The following is a 21,766-nucleotide window of genomic DNA, read 5'->3' as shown; positions in this document are numbered from 1 at the left end:
GAGCTGACTACACTGACTGTGCTAATGGCAGACTCCACTATGCTGGCAGGCTGGCTAACAGCCTGCTGCCTGGCCTGCACCCTATTTCATTGTGGAGCTAGAGGAGTTAGAGCCCTGTCTATGTTGGTAGATAAGATGAGCACCCCTCCAGCTAGGATGGAGTCCGTCACTCCTCAGCAGGTCAGGCTTGGTCCTGTTTGTGGGTGAGTCCCAGAAAGAGGGCCAATTATCTACAAATTCTAACTTCCACCAAGGCACGTGAAAGTTCCCGGGCATTTCTGGGGGGAATAGCCCTAGCCCTCACCCTCCGATCCAACAGGTCCCAGACATTTCTGGGGGGAATGGCCCTAGCCCTCACCCTCTGATCCAACAGGTCCCAGACATTTCTGGGGGGAATGGCCCTAGCCCTCACCCTCTGATCCAACAGGTCCCAGACATTTCTGGGGGGAATGGCCCTAGCCCTCACCCTCTGATCCAACAGGTCCCAGACATTTCTGGGGGGAATGGCCCTAGCCCTCACCCTCTGATCCAACAGGTCCCAGACATTTCTGGGGGGAATGGCCCTAGCCCTCACCCTCTGATCCAACAAGTCCCAGACCTGCTCAATGGTATTGAGATCCGGGCTCTTCGCTGGCCATGGCAGAACATTGACATTCCTGTCTTGCAGGAAATCACGCACAGAACGAGCAGTATGGCTGGTGGCATTGTCATGCTGGAGGGTCATGTCAGAATGAGCCTGCAGGAAGGGTACCACATGAGGGAGGAGGATGTCTTCCCTGTAACGCACAGCGTTGAGATTGCCTGCGATGATGACAAGCTCAGTCCGATGATGCTGTGACACACCACTCCACACCATGACGGACCCTCCACCTCCAAATCGATCCCGCTCCAGAGTACATCAATCCTGCTCCAGAGCACAGGCCTCGGTGTAACTCTCATTCCTTCAACGTGTGACGTGTGATGTTCGGATGTACCGATCCTGTGTAGGTGTTGTTACACATGGTCTGCCACACGTGGTCTGCCACTGCGAGGAGGATCAGCTGTCCGTCCTGTCTCCCTGTAGCGCTGTTTTAGGCATCTCAGAGTACAGACATTACAGAAATCAGCCGTTTCCAGCTACAATAGTCATTTACAACATTAACAATGTCTTCACTGTATTTCTGATCAATTTTAAGTTATTTTATTCTTTCAAAAAGGACATTTCTAAGTGACTCCAAACTTTTGAACAGTTGAAGTGGGAAGTTTACATACACTTAGGTTGGAGTCATTAAAACTCGTTTTTCAACCACTCCACAAATGTCTTGTTAATAACAAACTATAGTTTTGGCAAGTTGGTTAGGACATGTACTTTGTGCATGACACAAGTAATTTTTCCAACTCCACCAACTTTAAGGACTTTTGGAGATCATTCCACATGAGCGGTGCCAAAAGACTAAATGCAGATTTACCTAACTCGGTGGAGATTGATCTCCAGGATTAGCTATCCCTGAGTCCAGGTCTGGTAACTTGTACGTCTTAAGGTAACCAATGAGGTCAATTATGACGGACGTTTATGCTAGAGGGCTTTATAACCAAAAAGAGCGCAATGGCATCAAACTACGAGACTTCAAGGAGAGGGCCAGCCTACTTTCTCCGTCTGTCTGTGGCAGTGAGTCTCTGTTTCTGTGATGCTGAAAGAGACACTAAGCATCTAACCCTTTCTCCCAGTCTCTACTGTACCTTTCCAGCCCAACACCAGTAAGCCCATCCCATAGCCAACCCATCTCTTAATATAAACCCCATCCATCCATCTCACCCCTCTGATAGTATCCACAATTTGATACTATCCAGTAGCCACTTAGTAAGTAGTCTGTCCCCAATGACCAGTGGAAATCTGATAAGCCCATCCCATGTGTAACCCATATCCTACTACAGTGGTTCTCAAACCTCTCCTCGGGGACCCCCAGCCGGTCCAAACCTCCCCTAGGGGACCCCCAGCTGGTCCAAACCTCTCCTAGGGGACCCCCAGCCGGTCCAAACCTCCCCTAGGGGACCCCCAGCCGGTCCAAACCTCCCCTAGGGGACCCCCAGCCGGTCCAAACCTCCCCTAGGGGACCCCCAGCCGGTCCAAACCTCTCCTCGGGGACCCCCAGCCGGTCCAAACCTCTCCTCGGGGACCCCCAGCCGGTCCAAACCTCTCCTCGGGGACCCCCAGCCGGTCCAAACCTCTCCTCGGGGACCCCCAACCGGTCCAAACCTCTCCTCGGGGACCCCCAGCCGGTCCAAACCTCCCCTAGGGGACCCCCAGCCGGTCCAAACCTCCCCTAGGGGACCCCCAGCCGGTCCAAACCTCTCCTCGGGGACCCCCAGCCGGTCCAAACCTCTCCTCGGGGACCCCCAACCGGTCCAAACCTCTCCTCGGGGACCCCCAGCCGGTCCAAACCTCTCCTCGGAGACCCCCAGCCGGTCCATGTATTTGATCTATTCCAGAACTGGCACACCTGATTCAACTTGTCAACTAATCATCAAGCCCTTGTCTAGGTGAATCAATCATCAAGCTCTTGACTTGGCGAATCAATCATCAGTCCCTTGATTAGGTGAATCAATCATCAGGCCCTTGACCTGGCGAATCAATCATCAGGCCCTTGACCTGGCGAATCAATCATCAGGCCCTTGACCTGGCGAATCAGGTGAGATAGTTTAGGGTTACATTTGTGAAACACCTTGGGGGTTCCTGAGGAGAGATTTGGAGAACCACTGTCCTAATATACAGCCCATCAATCTCACTGATACCCATGAAGCTAATCTGTACAGTGAAATGATGTGCGCTGCCCTGTGTTGTGTCCCTCCCAAACCCCAGGCTCCCTCCCCCCTGAAGCTTAGTGGTGATGTAAAGAGGAGTCGTCAGCCTGGGATGTTAAAGCATAGAACAGTTGATGACTATGTCATACCCAAGGTATATAATCACCGCTCTGAACCACCACCTCAATATGGCATGTTGTTGTTTTAGAAAAAGCTTCAGTATTTATTTAGGAGTATGTTTCTGCATCCAGGGTGCATGGTCTCGACCGCTGTTGGAAATGGCGGGACACAAATGGCGCTATGGGGACGTTTGATCTCCAAGTTTGCGATTTAAAAAAATTAAATAATAATATATATATATATTTTTTTTTCTACCATTGCCTGCCGGGAACGTTCTAGTGAAGCAACAGGAGAACCCTGCATTTAAATACTACCGATAGCTGTCCCCCTTTTGACTGGGTATTTAAATACTACCGATAGCTGTCCCCCTTTTGACTGGGTATTTAAATACTACCGATAGCTGTCCCCCTTTTGACTGGGTATTTAAATACTACCGATAGCTGTACCCCTTTGTCCCTGCATTTAAATACTACCGATAGCTATCCCCCTTTGTCCCTGCATTTAAATACTACCGATAGCTGTCCCCCTTTGTCCCTGCATTTAAATACTACCGATAGCTGTCCCCCTTTGTCCCTGCATTTAAATACTACCGATAGCTGTCCCCCTTTGTCCCTGCATTTAAATACTACCGATAGCTGTCCCCCTTTGTCCCTGCATTTAAATACTACCGATAGCTGTCCCCCTTTGTCCCTGCATTTAAATACTACCGATAGCTGTCCCCCTTTTGACTGGGTATTTACATACTACCGATAGCTGTCCCCCTTTTGACTGGGTATTTAAATACTACCGATAGCTGTCCCCCTTTGTCCCTGCATTTAAATACTACCGATAGCTGTCCCCCTTTTGTCCCTGCATTTAAATACTACCGATAGCTGTCCCCCTTTTGACTGGGTATTTAAATACTACCGATAGCTGTCCCCCTTTTGACTGGGTATTTAAATACTACCGATAACTGTCCCCCTTTGTCCCTGCATTTAAATACTACCGATAACTGTCCCCCTTTTGACTGGGTATTTAAATACTACCGATAACTGTCCCCCTTTTGACTGGGTATTTAAATACTACCGATAACTGTCCCCCTTTGTCCCTGCATTTAAATACTACCGATAGCTGTCCCCCTTTGTCCCTGCATTTAAATACTACCGATAGCTGTCCCCCTTTTGTCCCTGCATTTAAATACTACCGATAGCTGTCCCCCTTTTGACTGGGTATTTAAATACTACCGATAGCTGTACCCCTTTGTCCCTGCATTTAAATACTACCGATAGCTATCCCCCTTTGTCCCTGCATTTAAATACTACCGATAGCTGTCCCCCTTTGTCCCTGCATTTAAATACTACCGATAGCTGTCCCCCTTTTGTCCCTGCATTTAAATACTACCGATAGCTGTCCCCCTTTTGACTGGGTATTTAAATACTACCGATAGCTGTCCCCCTTTTGACTGGGTATTTAAATACTACCGATAGCTGTCCCCCTTTTGACTGGGTATTTAAATACTACCGATAGCTGTCCCCCTTTTGACTGGGTATTTAAATACTACCGATAGCTGTCCCCCTTTTGACTGGGTATTTAAATACTACCGATAGCTGTCCCCCTTTTGACTGGGTATTTAAATACTACCGATAGCTGTACCCCTTTTGACTGGGTATTTAAATACTACCGATAGCTGTCCCCCTTTTGACTGGGTATTTAAATACTACCGATAGCTGTCCCCCTTTTGACTGGGTATTTAAATACTACCGATAGCTGTCCCCCTTTTGACTGGGTATTTAAATACTACCGATAGCTGTACCCCTTTGTCCCTGCATTTAAATACTACCGATAGCTGTCCCCCTTTTGACTGGGTATTTAAATACTACCGATAGCTGTCCCCCTTTTGACTGGGTATTTAAATACTACCGATAGCTGTCCCCCTTTTGACTGGGTATTTAAATACTACCGATAGCTGTCCCCCTTTGTCCCTGCATTTAAATACTACCGATAGCTGTCCCCCTTTTGACTGGGTATTTAAATACTACCGATAGCTGTCCCCCTTTTGACTGGGTATTTAAATACTACCGATAGCTGTACCCCTTTGTCCCTGCATTTAAATACTACCGATAGCTATCCCCCTTTGTCCCTGCATTTAAATACTACCGATAGCTGTCCCCCTTTGTCCCTGCATTTAAATACTACCGATAGCTGTCCCCCTTTTGACTGGGTATTTAAATACTACCGATAGCTGTCCCCCTTTTGACTGGGTATTTAAATACTACCGATAGCTGTCCCCCTTTGTCCCTGCATTTAAATACTACCGATAGCTGTCCCCCTTTGTCCCTGCATTTAAATACTACCGATAGCTGTCCCCCTTTTGTCCCTGCATTTAAATACTACCGATAGCTGTCCCCCTTTTGACTGGGTATTTAAATACTACCGATAGCTGTCCCCCTTTTGACTGGGTATTTAAATACTACCGATAACTGTCCCCCTTTGTCCCTGCATTTAAATACTACCGATAGCTATCCCCCTTTGTCCCTGCATTTAAATACTACCGATAGCTGTCCCCCTTTGTCCCTGCATTTAAATACTACCGATAGCTGTCCCCCTTTTGACTGGGTATTTAAATACTACCGATAACTGTCCCCCTTTTGACTGGGTATTTAAATACTACCGATAACTGTCCCCCTTTTGACTGGGTATTTAAATACTACCGATAACTGTCCCCCTTTTGACTGGGCAGAATTCTCCTTACATTGGCTGCGCTCTATACACTGTGTGTAACGTGTGTGTGTGTAACGTGTGTGTGTAACGTATGTAATGTGTGTGTTGTCCCACAGCGGGAGCTCCTAACCAGAGCCAGAAGTGAAGAGATGGGGAGGAGTGTACCAGGCCTGCCTGTTGGCTGGATGAAGGTGAAAACAAACACTAAACTGACATATCAAACTATTTCACGTTTTAGTTTCTTGATGTTTAAAGAGAACTGCTAAAAGTAGCCAGCAAGGAGGGAAAGCATTGAAGTGTACATATTCTATCAGTGTAATGGTTAACTACATGGCATGCTAATACGATGGAGAATGTTCTCACACACAACCATCAGTTCTGAGAAAAAGAAAATGGAGAACGAAAGAAAGAAACTCTCCCCTCTCCTCTCTCTCCTCTCTACACCAGTTCTTGGATACGGTAACCGGTACCTACCGTTACTACCATTCCCCAACCAACCGGGTGCACCGCTACCCCCCTGAGGTCAGCGTGCCCCAGACACCCCCCTCCACCCCTCCTACGGCCAAACAGAAGCAGCCTCGCCCCGCTGAGCCAGACCAGACCATGGAACGTGACCAAGAGCAGTCCAAACTGAAACGTTCCTATTCTTCTCCAGACATCAGCCAGGACCTGAGGGAGGAGGGGCTAAAGAAGGTTACCGCCCCTATAACTGCAGCCACGCGCCCAACTTTTAACAGGGAGACCAAGTAGGTGACATCATCGTCACATGGATATGGGCCTGGTCAATATATACGTTTCACTCACTCAGATTAAGCCTACTACTGGACTAAAAAGCTCTTTTTCAATGACGAATATGTTTTTAAATCCTGGGGTGTATTCATTAGTTGGATTCCGTTGCAAAGTGTTCCAAATGTTTTTCCAACGGAAACCGTTTACCGTTTTACTCTAGGAACCAAACGGAAGCCAACAGAGAAAACAGAACGAAACTGGGAGGGACCTAGCTGAATTTGTCCAATCGAAACCGTTTCCGTTACAAAATGTTTTGCAGCAGACACCGAATCCGACTAATGAATACACCCCTCGACTAAAACTTAATCTGAGTCTGGGGGTTAAAATCAACCCTAGGACTAAATTGCATTTAAATGTCTCTAGATCATTTGGATTCATGGATATGATATACAAAATATATACTATTGGATTATGACAAAACTTGATTTAAAAAGTTTGAGTCTCCATAAGTATTTAATCTACATTTCTGGATGAAAGTTGACGACGTCACAGAAGCAGTTTTGTAATGTAGTTTATTTGACGGTACTGTTTGTAACTCGTCACTGCCGTCTGTCCCCCAGACCGTCCACTGCTAGCGTCTACACCAAGGTGGAGATCGCCCGTCCGTCTGCGGCTAAGATACGCAACCTGAACCCTGTGTTCGGCGGTCTGGGCGCCTCGCTCACCGGCCTGCGTAACCTCGGTAACACCTGCTACATGAACTCCATCCTGCAGTGTCTCTGCAACACCCCGGCCATGGTCGACTACTTCAACAAGAACCTCTATCAGGAGGATATCAACAGGTCAGTCATGTAGTGGTAATGATAATGTAGTAATGATAATGTAACACCCCGACCATGGTCGACTACTTCAACAAGAACCTCTATCAGGAGGATATCAACAGGCCAGTCATGTAGTGGTAAAAATAATGTAGTAATGATAATGCGGTAATGATAATGCAGTAATGATAATGCAGTAATGGTAATGTGGTAATGACACTTCAACAAGAATTACTACCAAGATAAGATAATCATACATATACAGCTAACTCTCTCTGTCTCTCTGTCTCTCTGTCTCTCTCTCTCTCTGCCTCTGTCTCTCTCTCTCTGCCTCTCTCTCTGCCTCTGTCTCTCTCTCTCTGCCTCTCTCTCTGTCTCTCTGTCTCTCTCTCTCTGCCTCTCTCTCTGTCTCTCTGTCTCTCTCTCTCTGTCTCTCTCTGCCTCTCTCTCTCTCTCTCTCTCTCTCTCTCTCTCTCTGTCTCTCTGTCTCTCTCTCGCTCTCTCTCGCTCTGTCTCTTTCTCTCGCTGTCTCTCTCTCTTGCTCTCGCTCACTCTCTCGCTCCATCTCTCTCTCTCTCTCTCTCTCTCTCTCTCTCTCTCTCTCTCTCTCTCTCTCTCTTTCTCTCTCTCTCTGTCTCTCTCTCTCTTTCTCTCTTTCTCTCGCTGTCTCTCTCTTGCTCTCTCTCTCTCGCGCTCTCTCTGTCTCGCTCTCTCTCTCTCCATCTCTCTCCCCTTCCCTCTGTCTTTCTCCCTCCCTCTGTCTCTCTCTCTTTCTCCCTCCCTCCCTCTCTGTCTCTCTTTCTCTCTCTCTCCTCTCCCCCCCGACAGGGCTAATATCCTGGGTCACCGAGGCGAGGTGGCAGAGGAGTTTGGTGTGATCATGAAGGCTCTGTGGTCAGGCCTGTATAAGTGTATCAGCCCCCGCGACTTTAAGGTCACTATAGGGAAGATCAATGAATCCTTCTCTGGCCAGGAACAACAGGACTCCCAGGAGCTGCTGCTCTTCCTTATGGACGGACTCCACGAGGACCTCAACAAGGTAGGGAGACCGGAGAGCGGACAGAAGAAAAGTCATTAACAAGGAAAATAGTGTGAACATTACCTAGAGTTGTATTGAGGAGATGGTGTGAGGAGAGAGGAGAGGAGATGGAGAGAGGAGAGGAGATGGTGTGGGGAGAGAGGAGAGGAGATGGGGAGAGAGGAGAGGAGATGGGGAGAGAGGAGAGGGTGTGTGGAGAGAGGAGAGGAGAGGGTGTGTGGAGAGAGGAGAGGGTGTGTGGAGAGAGGAGAGGGTGTGTGGAGAGAGGAGAGGAGAGGAGAGGGTGTGTGGAGAGAGGAGAGGAGAGGGTGTGTGGAGAGAGGAGAGGAGAGGGTGTGTGGAGAGAGGAGAGGAGAGGAGATGGTGTGGGGAGAGAGGAGAGGAGATGGTGTGGGGAGAGAGGAGAGGAGATGGTGTGGGGAGAGAGGAGAGGAGATGGTGTGGGGAGAGAGAAGAGGAGATGGTGTGGGGAGGGAGGAGAGGAGATGGTGTGAGGAGAGAGAAGAGGAGATGGTGTGGGGAGGGAGGAGAGGAGATGGTGTGAGGAAAGAGGAGAGGAGATGGTGTGGGGAGAGAGGAGAGGAGATGGTGTGAGGGGAGAGGAGAGGAGATGGTGTGGGGAGAGAGGAGAGGAGATGGTGTGGGGAGAGAGGAGAGGAGATGGTGTGAGGAGAGAGGAGAGGAGATGGTGTGTGGAGAGAGGAGAGGAGATGGTGTGGGGAGAGAGGAGAGGAGATGGTGTGGGGAGAGAGGAGAGGAGATGGTGTGAGGGGAGAGGAGAGGAGATGGTGTGGGGAGAGAGGAGAGGAGATGGTGTGGGGAGAGAGGAGAGGAGATGGTGTGAGGAGAGAGGAGAGGAGATGGTGTGGGGAGAGAGGAGAGGAGATGGTGTGAGGAGAGAGGAGAGGAGATGGTGTGAGGGGAGAGGAGAGGAGATGGTGTGGGGAGAGAGGAGAGGAGATGGTGTGAGGAGAGAGGAGAGGAGATGGTGTGTGGAGAGAGGAGAGGAGATGGTGTGGGGAGAGAGGAGAGGAGATGGTGTGAGGAGAGAGGAGAGGAGATGGTGTGAGGAGAGAGGAGAGGAGATGGTGTGAGGAGAGAGGAGAGGAGATGGTGTGAGGAGAGAGGAGAGGAGATGGTGTGGGGAGAGAGGAGAGGAGATGGTGTGTGGAGAGAGAAGAGGAGATGGTGTGGGGAGAGAGGAGAGGAGATGGTGTGAGGATGGTGTCTGTCCATGTTGTATTGTCCTGTCCTCTGTCCATGTTGTATTGACCTGTCCTCTGTCCATGTTGTATTGACCTGTCCTCTGTCCATGTTGTATTGACCTGTCCTCTGTCCATGTTGTATTGACCTGTCCTCTGTCCATGTTGTATTGACCTGTCCTCTGTCCATGTTGTATTGACCTGTCCTCTGTCCATGTTGTATTGACCTGTCCTCTGTCTCTCTGTCCATGTTGTATTGTCCTCTGTCTCTGTCCATGTTGTATTGTCCTCTGTCCATGTTGTATTGACCTCTGTCTCTGTCCATGTTGTATTTACCTGTCCTCTTTCTGTCCATGTTGTATTGTCCTCTGTCTCTGTCCATGTTGTATTGACCTCTGTCTATGTTGTATTGACCTCTGTCTCTGTCCATGTTGTATTGACCTGTCCTCTTTCTGTCCATGTTGTATTGACCTGTCCTCTTTCTGTCCATGTTGTATTGACCTCTGTCTCTGTCCATGTTGTATTGTCCTCTGTCCATGTTGTATTGACCTGTCCTCTGTCTGTCCATGTTGTATTGTCCTCTGTCTCTGTCCATGTTGTATTGTCCTCTGTCTCTGTCCATGTTGTATTGACCTGTCCTCTGTCTCTGTCCATGTTGTATTGACCTGTCCTCTTTCTGTCCATGTTGTATTGTCCTCTGTCTCTGTCCATGTTGTATTGTCCTCTGTCCATGTTGTATTGACCTGTCCTCTGTCTGTCCATGTTGTATTGTCCTCTGTCTGTCTCTGAAGGCTGCTAACCGTAAGGGTTACATAGAGGAGGAGAATGACGATCTGGACGACCAGCGGGCTGCTGACCAGGCCTGGACCAAACACAAGCTGCTCAACGAGTCTGTCATCGTAGCGCTGTTCCAGGGTCAGTTTAAGAGCACAGTTCAGTGTCTCACCTGCCACAGGAAGTCCCGCACCTTCGAGACCTTTATGTACCTGACCCTGCCGCTGGCCTCCAGCAACAAGTGTTCCCTGCAGGTAAGACAACACCTGTGTGTTTACATATACGGCTCTTCCAAATCAATACCCTTTTCTGATATTTTAAGTAGAAATTGGTCAGAAATATAGCATTTTAAAAGCCTGTTATATTAAATGAATTCCGCATTCACAGATGTGACAGGCTTAAAAAAAACTGTTAAACTATATAATAATAATAATTTAAAAAATACAATTAAAATAAAATATTTTTAAAAAATATACAGTGCCTTGCGAAAGTATTCGGCCCCCTTGAACTTTGCGACCTTTTGCCACATTTCAGGCTTCAAACATAAAGATATAAAACTGTATTTTTTTGTGAAGAATCAACAACAAGTGGGACACAATCATGAAGTGGAACGACATTTATTGGATATTTCAAACTTTTTTAACAAATCAAAAACTGAAAAATTGGGCGTGCAAAATTATTCAGCCCCCTTAAGTTAATACTTTGTAGCGCCACCTTTTGCTGCGATTACAGCTGTAAGTCGCTTGGGGTATGTCTCAAGAGAGACTGAGAGACTGAAATGTTTTCCCATTCCTCCTTGCAAAACAGCTCGAGCTCAGTGAGGTTGGATGGAGAGCATTTGTGAACAGCAGTTTTCAGTTCTTTCCACAGATTCTCGATTGGATTCAGGTCTGGACTTTGACTTGGCCATTCTAACACCTGGATATGTTTATTTTTGAACCATTCCATTGTAGATTTTGCTTTATGTTTTGGATCATTGTCTTGTTGGAAGACAAATCTCCGTCCCAGTCTCAGGTCTTTTGCAAACTCCATCAGGTTTTCTTCCAGAATGGTCCTGTATTTGGCTCCATCCATCTTCCCATCAGTTTTACCCATCTTCCCTGTCCCTGCTGAAGAAAAGCAGGCCCAAACCATGATGCTGCCACCACCATGTTTGACAGCGGGGATGGTGTGTTCAGGGCGATGAGCTGTGTTGCTTTTACGCCAAACATAACGTTTTGCATTGTTGCCAAAAAGTTCAATTTTGGTTTCATCTGACCAGAGCACCTTCTTCCACATGTTTGGTGTGGCTTGTGGCAAACTTTAAAGGACACTTTTTATGGATATCTTTAAGAAATGGCTTTCTTCTTGCCACTCTTCCATAAAGGCCAGATTTGTGCAATATACGACTGATTGTTGTCCTATGGACAGAGTCTCCCACCTCAGCTGTAGATCTCTGCAGTTCATCCAGAGTGATCATGGGCCTCTTGGCTGCATCTCTGATCAGTCTTCTCCTTGTATGAGCTGAAAGTTTAGAGGGACGGCCAGGTCTTGGTAGATTTGCAGTGGTCTGATACTCCTTCCATTTCAATACTATCGCTTGCACAGTGCTCCTTGGGATGTTTAAAGCTTGGGAAATCTTTTTGTATCCAAATCCGGCTTTAAACTTCTTCACAACAGTATCTCGGACCTGCCTGGTGTGTTTCTTGTTCTTCATGATGCTCTCTGCGCTTTTAACGGACCTCTGAGACTATCACAGTGCAGCTGCATTAATACGGAGACTTGATTACACACAGGTGGATTGTATTTATCATCATTAGTCATTTAGGTCAACATTGGATCATTCAGAGATCCTCACTGAACTTCTGCAGAGAGTTTGTTGCACTGAAAGTAAAGGGGCTGAATAATTTTGCACGCCCAATTTTTCCGTTTTTGAATTGTTAAAAAAGTTTGAAATATCCAATAAATGTCGTTCCACTTCATGATTGTGTCCCACTTGTTGTTGATTCTTCACAAAAAAATACAGTTTTATATCTTTATGTTTGAAGCCTGAAATGTGGCAAAAGGTCGCAAAGTTCAAGGGGGACGAATACTTTCGCAAGGCACTGTATATATATATATTGTTATATGAATAAAAAGGAGCTGAAGTGCCACAGCGTTTTGACATGTCCCTCTGTGCATCTTTCTGACTTCTAGGAAGATTTGAACCCAGTTTATTTCACTATCATTGTAAAGCCCTGGTTATTCTGCATCTTTCTGACTTGTAGGAAGATTTGAACCCAGTTTATTTCACTATCATTGTAAAGCCCTGGTTATTCTGCATCTTTCTGACTTGTAGGAAGATTAGAACCCAGTTCATTTCACCATCAGGGTAAAGCCCTGGTTATTCTGCATCTTTCTGACTTGTAGGAAGATTAGAACCCAGTTCATTTCACCATCAGGGTAAAGCCCTGGTTATTCTGCATCTTTCTGACTTGTAGGAAGATTTGAACCCAGTTTATTTCACTATCATTGTAAAGCCCTGGTTATTCTGCATCTTTCTGACTTGTAGGAAGATTTGAACCCAGTTTATTTCACTATCATTGTAAAGCCCTGGTTATTCTGCATCTTTCTGACTTGTAGGAAGATTAGAACCCAGTTCATTTCACCATCAGGGTAAAGCCCTGGTTATTCTGCATCTTTCTGACTTGTAGGAAGATTTGAACCCAGTTTATTTCACGATCATTGTAAAGCCCTGGTTATTCTGCATCTTTCTGACTTGTAGGAAGATTTGAACCCAGTTATTTCACTATCAGGGTAAAGCCCTGGTTATTCTGCATCTTTCTGACTTATAGGATGATTTGAACCCAGTTAATTTCACCATCAGGGTAAAGCCCTGGTTATTCTGCATCTTTCTGACTTGTAGGAAGATTTGAACCCAGTTATTTCACTATCAGGGTAAAGCCCTGGTTATTCTGCATCTTTCTGACTTATAGGAAGATTTGAACCCAGTTAATTTCACCATCAGGGTAAAGCCCTGGTTATTCTGCAGTTTTCACAGTCATTTCTGAACATCCTTTAATGTGATTCGTCTAATACCATGAAATGTCCGTCCCTCATTGTAAGATTTCTGTCTGATTTTTAGGATGAAATTGTTCTTTGCTTAGTGTGTCCAGGTACAACCTCTAAGTTGTGATTGGCTACCTGGTTGATCCTGCCAGTAGCATATGCTTGTCTCAGAGGTTAAGCCATGCAAGTCTAAGTACACACGGCTGGTACAGTGAAACTGCCAATGGCTCATCAAGCGAATGGCTCATTGAACTCTGTTCATGTTTAGTTGGAACCTAATGTAGCAGGTCGGAAACACCTGAGCAGAGTCCCCACACCTGGTTTTCAGTCTACAGTCTACTGTGTTCCAGGACTGTCTGAAGCTGTCTAATCTAACCATGTCTTACTGTCCTGAAGTTGTCTAATCTAACCATGTCTTACTATCCTGAAGTTGTCTAATCTAACCATGTCTTACTGTCCTGAAGTTGTCTAATCTAACCATGTCTTACTGTCCTGAAGTTGTCTAATCTAACCATGTCTTACTGTCCTGAAGTTGTCTAATCTAACCATGTCTTACTGTCCTGAAGTTGTCTAATCTAACCATGTCTTACTGTCCTGAAGTTGTCTAATCTAACCATGTCTTACTGTGTGTTCCAGGACTGTCTAATCTAACCATGTCTTACTGTCCTGAAGCTGTCTAATCTAACCATGTCTTACTGTCCTGAAGCTGTCTAATCTAACAATGTCTTACTGTCCTGAAGCTGTCTAATCTAACCATGTCCTACTGTGTGTTCCAGGACTGTCTAATTTAACCATGTTTTACTCTCTGAAGCTGTCTAATCTAACCATGTCCTACTGTCCTGAAGCTGTCTAATCTAACCATGTCCTACTGTGTGTTCCAGGACTGTCTAATCTAACCATGTCCTACTGTCCTGAAGCTGTCTAATCTAACCATGTCCTACTGTGTGTTCCAGGACTGTCTGAAGTTGTTTTCTAAGGAGGAGAAGATGACCGACCAGAACAAGGTGTTCTGTCGCCACTGTAAAGCTCTCAGAGACTCCGTCAAGAAACTGGAGATCTGGAAGGTCCCGCCCATCATACTGGTTCACCTTAAACGGTACCTACTGACGACACCGTGTGCATTTTGAAATGACACATGATGACCAAGACACACACACACACACACGCACACACACCGATAACAACGTGTATTAACCCAGTACTGCCGTCTGTTGTAGGTTCTCGTACGAGGGCCGTTGGAAGCAGAAGCTACAGACCACAGTAGACTTCCCTCTGGAGAACCTGGACCTCAGTCAGTATGTCATCGGACCCAGACTCGGCCTCAAGAGATACAACCTGTTTGGAGTGTCTGTGAGTACTGTACAGCACCTGCCTGGAGACGTCGCGGGTCAAATGCTTTACTGTGCCGTCTTCTGGTCCCGTGTGGCTCGGTTGGTAGAGCATGGGGTCTTTTCAACGACAGGGGGTTCCATTCCCCCAGTGGCCACTCATGGGGCGACAGGGTAGCCTAGTGGTTAGAGCGTTGGACTAGTAAGCGGAAGGTTGCAAGTTCAAACCCACGAGCTGACAAGGTACAAAATCTGTTCTGCCCCTGAACAAGGCAGTTAACCCACTGTTCCTAGGCCGTCATTGAAAATAAGAATTTGTTCTTAACTGACTTGCCTGGTTAAATAAAGGTAAAATAAAATAAATACCAAAATGTATGCCCCCCCCATCAACTACTGTCACTTTGGATAAAAGCCTTTTGAGTAAATGACATGCACTATGTATACTAAAGTACGTGAACACCCCTTCAGATTGGTGGATTGTGCCATTTCTCATTGCTGACGGGTGTATAAAATCGAGTACACAGCCACGCAATCTCCATAGACAAACATTGGCGGTAGACTGGCCATCCTGAAGAGGTCAGTGACTTTCAACGTGGCACCGTCATAGGATGCCACCTTTCCAACAAGTCAGTTCGACAAATCTCTGCCCTAATAGAGCTGTCCCGGTCCAACTGTAAGTGCTGTTATTGTGATGTGGAAACGTCTAGGAGCAACAACGGCTCAGCCGCAAAGTGGGAGGCCACAAGCTCACAGAACGGGACATGTGAGTACTGAAGCGCGTAAAAATCATTTGTCCTCGGTTGCAACACTCACTACCAAATTCCAAACTGTCTCTGGAAGCAACGTCAGCACAATAACTGTTCGTCAGGAGATTCATGAAATGTGTTTCCATGGCCGAGCAGCCGCACACAAACCTAAGATCACCATGTGCAATGCCAAGCGTCGGCTGGAGGGTGTAAAGCTCGCCGCCATTGGACTCTGGAGCAGTGGAAATGCGTTCTCTGGAGTGATGAATCACTCTTCACCATCTGGCAGTCTGACAGACTAATCTGGGTTTGGCGGATGCCAGGAGAACCCTACCTGTCCGGATGCATGGTGCCAATTGTAAAGTTTGGTGTGGAGAAAAAATGGTCTGGGCCTGTTTTTCATGGTTCGGGCCCCTTAGTTCCAGTGAAGGAAAATTTTTACGCTACAGCATACAATTACTTTCTCGACTAGAGACTGTGCTTCTAACTTTGTGGCAACAGTTTGGGGAAGGCCCTTTCCTGTTTCAGCATGACAATGCCCCCTTGCACAAAGTGAGGATCATACAGAAATGGTTTGTCAAGATCTGTGTGGAAGTACTTGACTGGCCTGCACAGAGCCCTGACCTCAACCTCATCAAACACCTTTGGGATGAATTGGAACGCCTACTACGAGCCAGGCCTAATCTCCCAACAGTGCACGACCTCACTAATGCTATCGAGGTTGAATGGAAGCAAGTCCTCCGCAGGAATGTTCCAACATCTAGTGGAAAGCCTTCCCGGAAGAGTGGAGGCTGTTATAGCAGCAAAGGGGGGGCCAACTCCATATTAACGCCCATGATTTTGTAATGAGATGTTTGAAGAGCAGATGTCCACATACTTTTGATCATGTTGTGTATATTAATGACCCATAATTCATCAGTGCTTGACTTATTACAATGATCCAATGGAAAAAGTCCCCAAACTCCAAGCTTTGAAAGGATTGGTCATGTACTTCACCAGGTCTGAAGGAGTTGTCCTTCGCCAGGTCTGAAGGAGTTGTCCTTCGCCAGGTCTGAAGGAGTTGTCCTTCGCCAGGTCTGAAGGAGTTGTCCTTCGCCAGGTCTGAAGGAGTTGTCCTTCGCCAGGTCTGAAGGAGTTGTCCTTCGCCAGGTCTGAAGGAGTTGTCCTTCGCCAGGTCTGAAGGAGTTGTCCTTCGCCAGGTCTGAAGGAGTTGTCCTTCGCCAGGTCTGAAGGAGTTGTCCTTCGCCAGGTCTGAAGGAGTTGTCCTTCGCCAGGTCTGAAGGAGTTGTACTTCGCCAGGTCTGAAGGAGTTGTACTTCGCCAGGTCTGAAGGAGTTGTCCTTCGCCAGGTCTGAAGGAGTTGTCCTTCGCCAGGTCTGAAGGAGTTGTCCTTCGCCAGGTCTGAAGGAGTTGTCCTTCGCCAGGTCTGAAGGAGTTGTCCTTCGCCAGGTCTGAAGGAGTTGTACTTCGCCAGGTCTGAAGGAGTTGTACTTCGCCAGGTCTGAAGGAGTTGTCCTTCGCCAGGTCTGAAGGAGTTGTCCTTCGCCAGGTCTGAAGGAGTTGTCCTTCGCCAGGTCTGAAGGAGTTGTCCTTCGCCAGGTCTGAAGGAGTTGTCCTTCGCCAGGTCTGAAGGAGTTGTCCTTCGCCAGGTCTGAAGGAGTTGTCCTTCGCCAGGTCTGAAGGAGTTGTCCTTCGCCAGGTCTGAAGGAGTTGTCCTTCGCCAGGTCTGAAGGAGTTGTCCTTCGCCAGGTCTGAAGGAGTTGTCCTTCGCCAGGTCTGAAGGAGTTGTCCTTCGCCAGGTCTGAAGGAGTTGTCCTTCGCCAGGTCTGAAGGAGTTGTCCTTCGCCAGGTCTGAAGGAGTTGTCCATCGCCAGGTCTGAAGGAGTTGTCCATCGCCAGGTCTGAAGGAGTTGTCCTTCGCCAGGTCTGAAGGAGTTGTCCTTCGCCAGGTCTGAAGGAGTTGTCCTTCGCCAGGTCTGAAGGAGTTGTCCTTCGCCAGGTCTGAAGGAGTTGTCCTTCGCCAGGTCTGAAGGAGTTGTCCTTCGCCAGGTCTGAAGGAGTTGTCAGATTTATTATCTCAATGTTTTGTGATATCTGTTTTGTATGTATTTGTGTATGTCTAGGAGATAGGGGATAAGTGCCTAGGGGATGAGGGCTAGTGTGCTAGTGTGTGTGTGTGTGTGTGTGTGTGTGTGTGTGTGTGTGTGTGTGTGTATATATACAGTACCAGTCAAAAGTTTGGACACACCTACTCATTCAAGGGTTTTTCTTTATTTTTTACTATTTTCTACATTGTAGAATAATAGTGAAGACATCAAAACTATAAAATAACACATATGGAATCATGTAGTAACCAAAAAAGTGTTAAACAAATCAAAATACATTTGAGATTCTTAAAAGTAGCCACCCTTTGCCTTGATGACAGTTTTGCACACTCTTTACATTCTCTCAACCAGCTTCATAAGGAATGATTTTCCAACAGTCTTGAAGGAGTTCCCACATATGCTGAGCAGTTGTTGGCTGCTTTTCCTTCACTCTGCGATCCAACTCATCCCAAACCATCTCAATTGGGTTGAGGTCAGGTGATTGTGGAGGCCAGGTCATCTGATGCAGCACCATCACTCTCCTTCTTGGTCAAATAGCCCTTACACAGCCTGGAGGTGTGTTGGATCATTGTCCTGTTGAACATCAAAAGATAGTCCCACTAAGCGCAAAACAGATGGGATGGCGTATCACTGCAGAATGACGTGGTTGACATGCTGGTTAAGTGTGCCTTGAATTTTAAATAAATCACTCAGTGTCACCAGCAAAGCACCATCACACCTCCTCCTCCATGCTTCACGGTGGAAACCACACATGTGGAGATCATCCGTTCACCTATTCTGCGTCTCACAAAGACATGGCGGTTGGAACCAAAAATCTCACATTTCTACCCATCAGACCAAAGGACAGATATCCACGGGTCTAATGTCCATTGCTCGTGTTTCTTGGCCCAAGCAAGTCTCTCATTGGTGTCCTTTTAGTAGTGGTTTCTTTGCGGCAAAGTCATGAAGGCTCGATTCACGCAGTCTCCTCTGAACAGTTGATGTTGAGATGTCTGTTACTTGAACTCTGTGGAGCATTTATTTGGGCTGCAATCTGAGGCTGGTAACTCTAAGGAACTCTGGGTCTTCCTTTCCTGTGGCGGTCCTCATGAGAGCCAGTTTCATCATAGCGCGTGAAGTTCTTGACATTTGCTGTATCGACTGACATTCATGTCTTAAAGTAATGATGGACTGTTGTTTCTCTTTGCTTATTTCAGCTGTTCTTGCCATACTATGGACTTGGTCTTTTACCAATTAGAGCTACCTTCTGTATACCACCCCTAACTTGTCACAACACAACTGTTTGGCTCAAACGCATTAAGAAGGAAAGAAATTCCACAAATGAACTTTTAACAAGGCACACCTGTTAATTGAAATGTATTCCAGGTGACTACCTCATGAAGCTGGTTGAGAGAATGCTAAGACTGTGCAAAGCTGTTGTCAAGGCAAAGGGTGGCTACTTTGAAGAATATCAAATAGAAAATATATTGTGGTTTGTTTAACACTTTTTTTTGTGGTTACTACATGATTCTATGTGTTATTTCATAGTTTTGATGTCGTCACTATTATTCTACAATGTAGCACATAGTAAACATAGATAAAACGCTAGACTCAGGAGGTGTGTGTGTGTGTGTGTGTGTGTGTGTGTGTGTGTGTGTGTGTGTGTGTGTGTGTGTGTGTGTGTGTGTGTGTGTGTGTAAACAGGACGTTAACCCTGTGTCCTTCCCTTCTGTAACAGAACCATTATGGCGGTCTGGATGGGGGTCACTACACAGCCTACTGTAAGAACGCCATGAAACAGCGCTGGTACAAGTTTGACGACCACGAGGTCTCCGAAATCTCCACCTCCACCGTCAAGTCCTCTGCAGCGTACATCTTCTTCTTCTCCTCCCTGTGAGGGCAGAGCTGCAACACTGCCAGGAGCTATGAGGCTACGTAAAGGCTACATAAAGGCTACATAAAGGCTACATAAAGGCTAGCTAACATGCAGAGCTGCTTTGACTCAGCTTCCTCTGCTGGTGGGAGAAAGGAACTGAACTGGCAATGTTTTTGTTAACTGAACTGAACTGCCAGGGGCCATACTTGTGAACATTTGCTTAGAGCATGGTTTAAACCGTTAGTCTAAAATGGCTGCTAGCTGTTTCTCTCAGGCCATCCTGGCCAAATTAGCCACAACGCTAATTAGCCACCACGCTGAGGAAGGCCAGCTAAGTAGATGATTATATCCGAATAAACAAATCAACCTATCAGATAACTTAGAGCCACCATCCAATCACATTTGTTCATGAGGTCAATTTGCTTCCAACTGATTGGTCTAAGTGGAGTTTCCCCAATATATGTTTTTGCATGATGCTTCCTTGACTAGGCAAGTGGCATCATAAAAAAATGGCGGTTTTCACATATATGATGAAGTTCTGTGTTGTTTCTTATCCATTTAACACAAACAACTCCATGTACTTTTCAATTACAAACGTCGGAGGATGATATTGTAACATGTTTGTTATTCATACATTGTCAAAGTGATTTATTTTTAAGGAGGAAATTCATGGTCTAAGCAGACGTTCACAAGTATGGCCAGGTTTTGGATAACTGAACTGGCTAGGTTTGGTGGTTTTGGTAGACTGAACTAACAGGTTGATGTGTGGAAAGACAGGGACACACTGTAGCGTGTGGTGGAAGGGTGGGTTAGTGACTGGGTGTGTGGAGGAAAGGGACACACTGTTGCGTGTGGTGGAAGGGTGGGTTAGTGACTGGGTGTGTGGAAAGACAGGGACACTGTAGTGTGTGGTGGAAGGGTGGGTTAGTGACTGGGTGTGTGGAAAGACAGGGACACACTGTAGCGTGTGGTGGAAGGGTGGGATAGTGACTGGGTGTGTGGAAAGACAGGGACACACTGTAGCGTGTGGTGGAAGGGTGGGTTAGTGACTGGGTGTGTGGAAAGACAGGGACACACTGTAGTGTGTGGTGGAAGGGTGTGTTAGTGACTGGGTGGGTGGAAAGACAGGGACACACTGTAGCGTGTGGTGGAATGGTGGGTTAGTGACTGGGTGGGTGGAGGAAAGGGACACACTAGCGTGTGGTGGAAGGGTGGGTTAGTGACTGGGTGGGTTCCCTGTTAAAACACTGTCTATTCATACTAAACCAGAGAGCAGGGAGAGGGTTCCCTGTTAAAACACCGTCTATTCATACTAAACCAGAGAGCAGGGAGAGGGTTCCCTGTTCTAATCACCTCAGCTTAAACCCCTGTTCTTAACACAGCAACGTTGTCATTCTGCTAGTTCTGGGTTTCAGTTGAGTCTGTGTGGCGTGGACAGACTTTTGTTAGTATACACAGACCTTATACACAGACCTTATTTAAGATACCATGTACTATGAATCTTCTAGTGAAGAGTATAGGGACGTTTAGTTAGGAAGACTGACGTCAGGGACGTTTAGTGTGACGTACACGGCCTTCGGAAAGTTTTCAGACCCCTTGACTTTCCACATTTTATTACGTTAAGGCAAATGTATTCAATCGTTTTTTCTCCTCATTAATCTACACACAATACCCCATAATGACAAAGCAAAAACAGGTTTTTATAAATGTTTGCTAATTTATTCAAAATAAACAAGTATTTACATAAGTATTCAGACCCTTTACTCAGTAATTAGTTGAAGCACCTTTGGCATAGATTACAGCCTCGAGTATAACGCTACAAGCTTGGCACACCTGTATTTGGGGAGTTTCTCCCATTCTTCTCCTCTCAGGTTCTGTCAGGTTGGATGGGGAGCGTTGCTGCACAGTTATTTTCAGGTCTCTCCAGAGATGTTCAATCAGATTCAAGTCCAGGCTCTGGCTGGGCCACTCAAGGACATTTAGAGACTTGTCCGAATGCCACTACTGCGTTGTCTTCGCTGTGTACTTAGGGTCGTTGTCCTGTTGGAAGGTGAACCTTTGCCCCCAGTCTGAGGTCCTGAGTGCTCTGGAACAGGTTTTCATTAAGGATCTCTCTATACTTTGCCACGTTCATGTTTGCATTGATCCTGACTAGTCTCCCAGTCCCTGCCGCTGAAAAACATCCCCACAGCATGATGCTGCCACCACCAGGATTGTGCCAGGTTTCGTCCAGACGTGACGCTTGGCATTCAGGCCAAAGACTTCAATGGTGGTTTCATCAAACCAGATAATCTTGTTTCTCATGGTCTTTAGAGTCTTTAGGTGTCTGTTGGCAAACTCCAAGAGGACTGTCGTGTCTTTTACTGAGGAGTGGCTTCTGTTTGGCCACCCTACCATAAAGGACTGATTGGTGGTGTGCTACAGAGATGGTTGTCCTTCTGGAAGGTTCTCCCATCTCCACAGAGGATCTCTAGAGCTCTGTGACCATCGGGTTCTTGGTCCCCTAAATAAAGTATTTCTGTTTTTTTTATTTGTAATAAAT

At 46.6% G+C, this 21,766-nt stretch overlaps 1 protein-coding gene across 2 annotated transcripts in view; it reads left to right on the top strand.

Annotated features, from left to right (window-relative positions):
- The window catches only part of LOC109886610 (ubiquitin carboxyl-terminal hydrolase 8), a 48,200-nt gene extending 27,228 nt beyond the window's left edge, over positions 1–20,972 (top strand). Inside the window, exons 12-20 of one of the 2 annotated variants that reach the window (XM_031822183.1) lie at positions 2,840–2,935; positions 5,718–5,792; positions 6,049–6,347; positions 6,951–7,172; positions 7,977–8,187; positions 10,181–10,417; positions 14,144–14,286; positions 14,408–14,540; positions 19,087–20,972. In XM_031822183.1, the coding sequence (XP_031678043.1) occupies positions 2,840–2,935; positions 5,718–5,792; positions 6,049–6,347; positions 6,951–7,172; positions 7,977–8,187; positions 10,181–10,417; positions 14,144–14,286; positions 14,408–14,540; positions 19,087–19,245 (1,575 nt within the window). In that variant the 3' untranslated portion in view covers positions 19,246–20,972. The remainder of the gene's footprint in view (positions 1–2,839; positions 2,936–5,717; positions 5,793–6,048; positions 6,348–6,950; positions 7,173–7,976; positions 8,188–10,180; positions 10,418–14,143; positions 14,287–14,407; positions 14,541–19,086) is intronic. The other variant, XM_031822182.1, reaches the window with a different exon arrangement.
- Positions 20,973–21,766: the final 794 nt, after the last annotated feature.

Source organism: Oncorhynchus kisutch, unplaced genomic scaffold (assembly GCF_002021735.2).
Source record: "Oncorhynchus kisutch isolate 150728-3 unplaced genomic scaffold, Okis_V2 scaffold4083, whole genome shotgun sequence".
NCBI lineage: Eukaryota > Metazoa > Chordata > Actinopteri > Salmoniformes > Salmonidae > Oncorhynchus > Oncorhynchus kisutch.
This window is presented reverse-complemented; position numbering and strand designations above follow the sequence as displayed.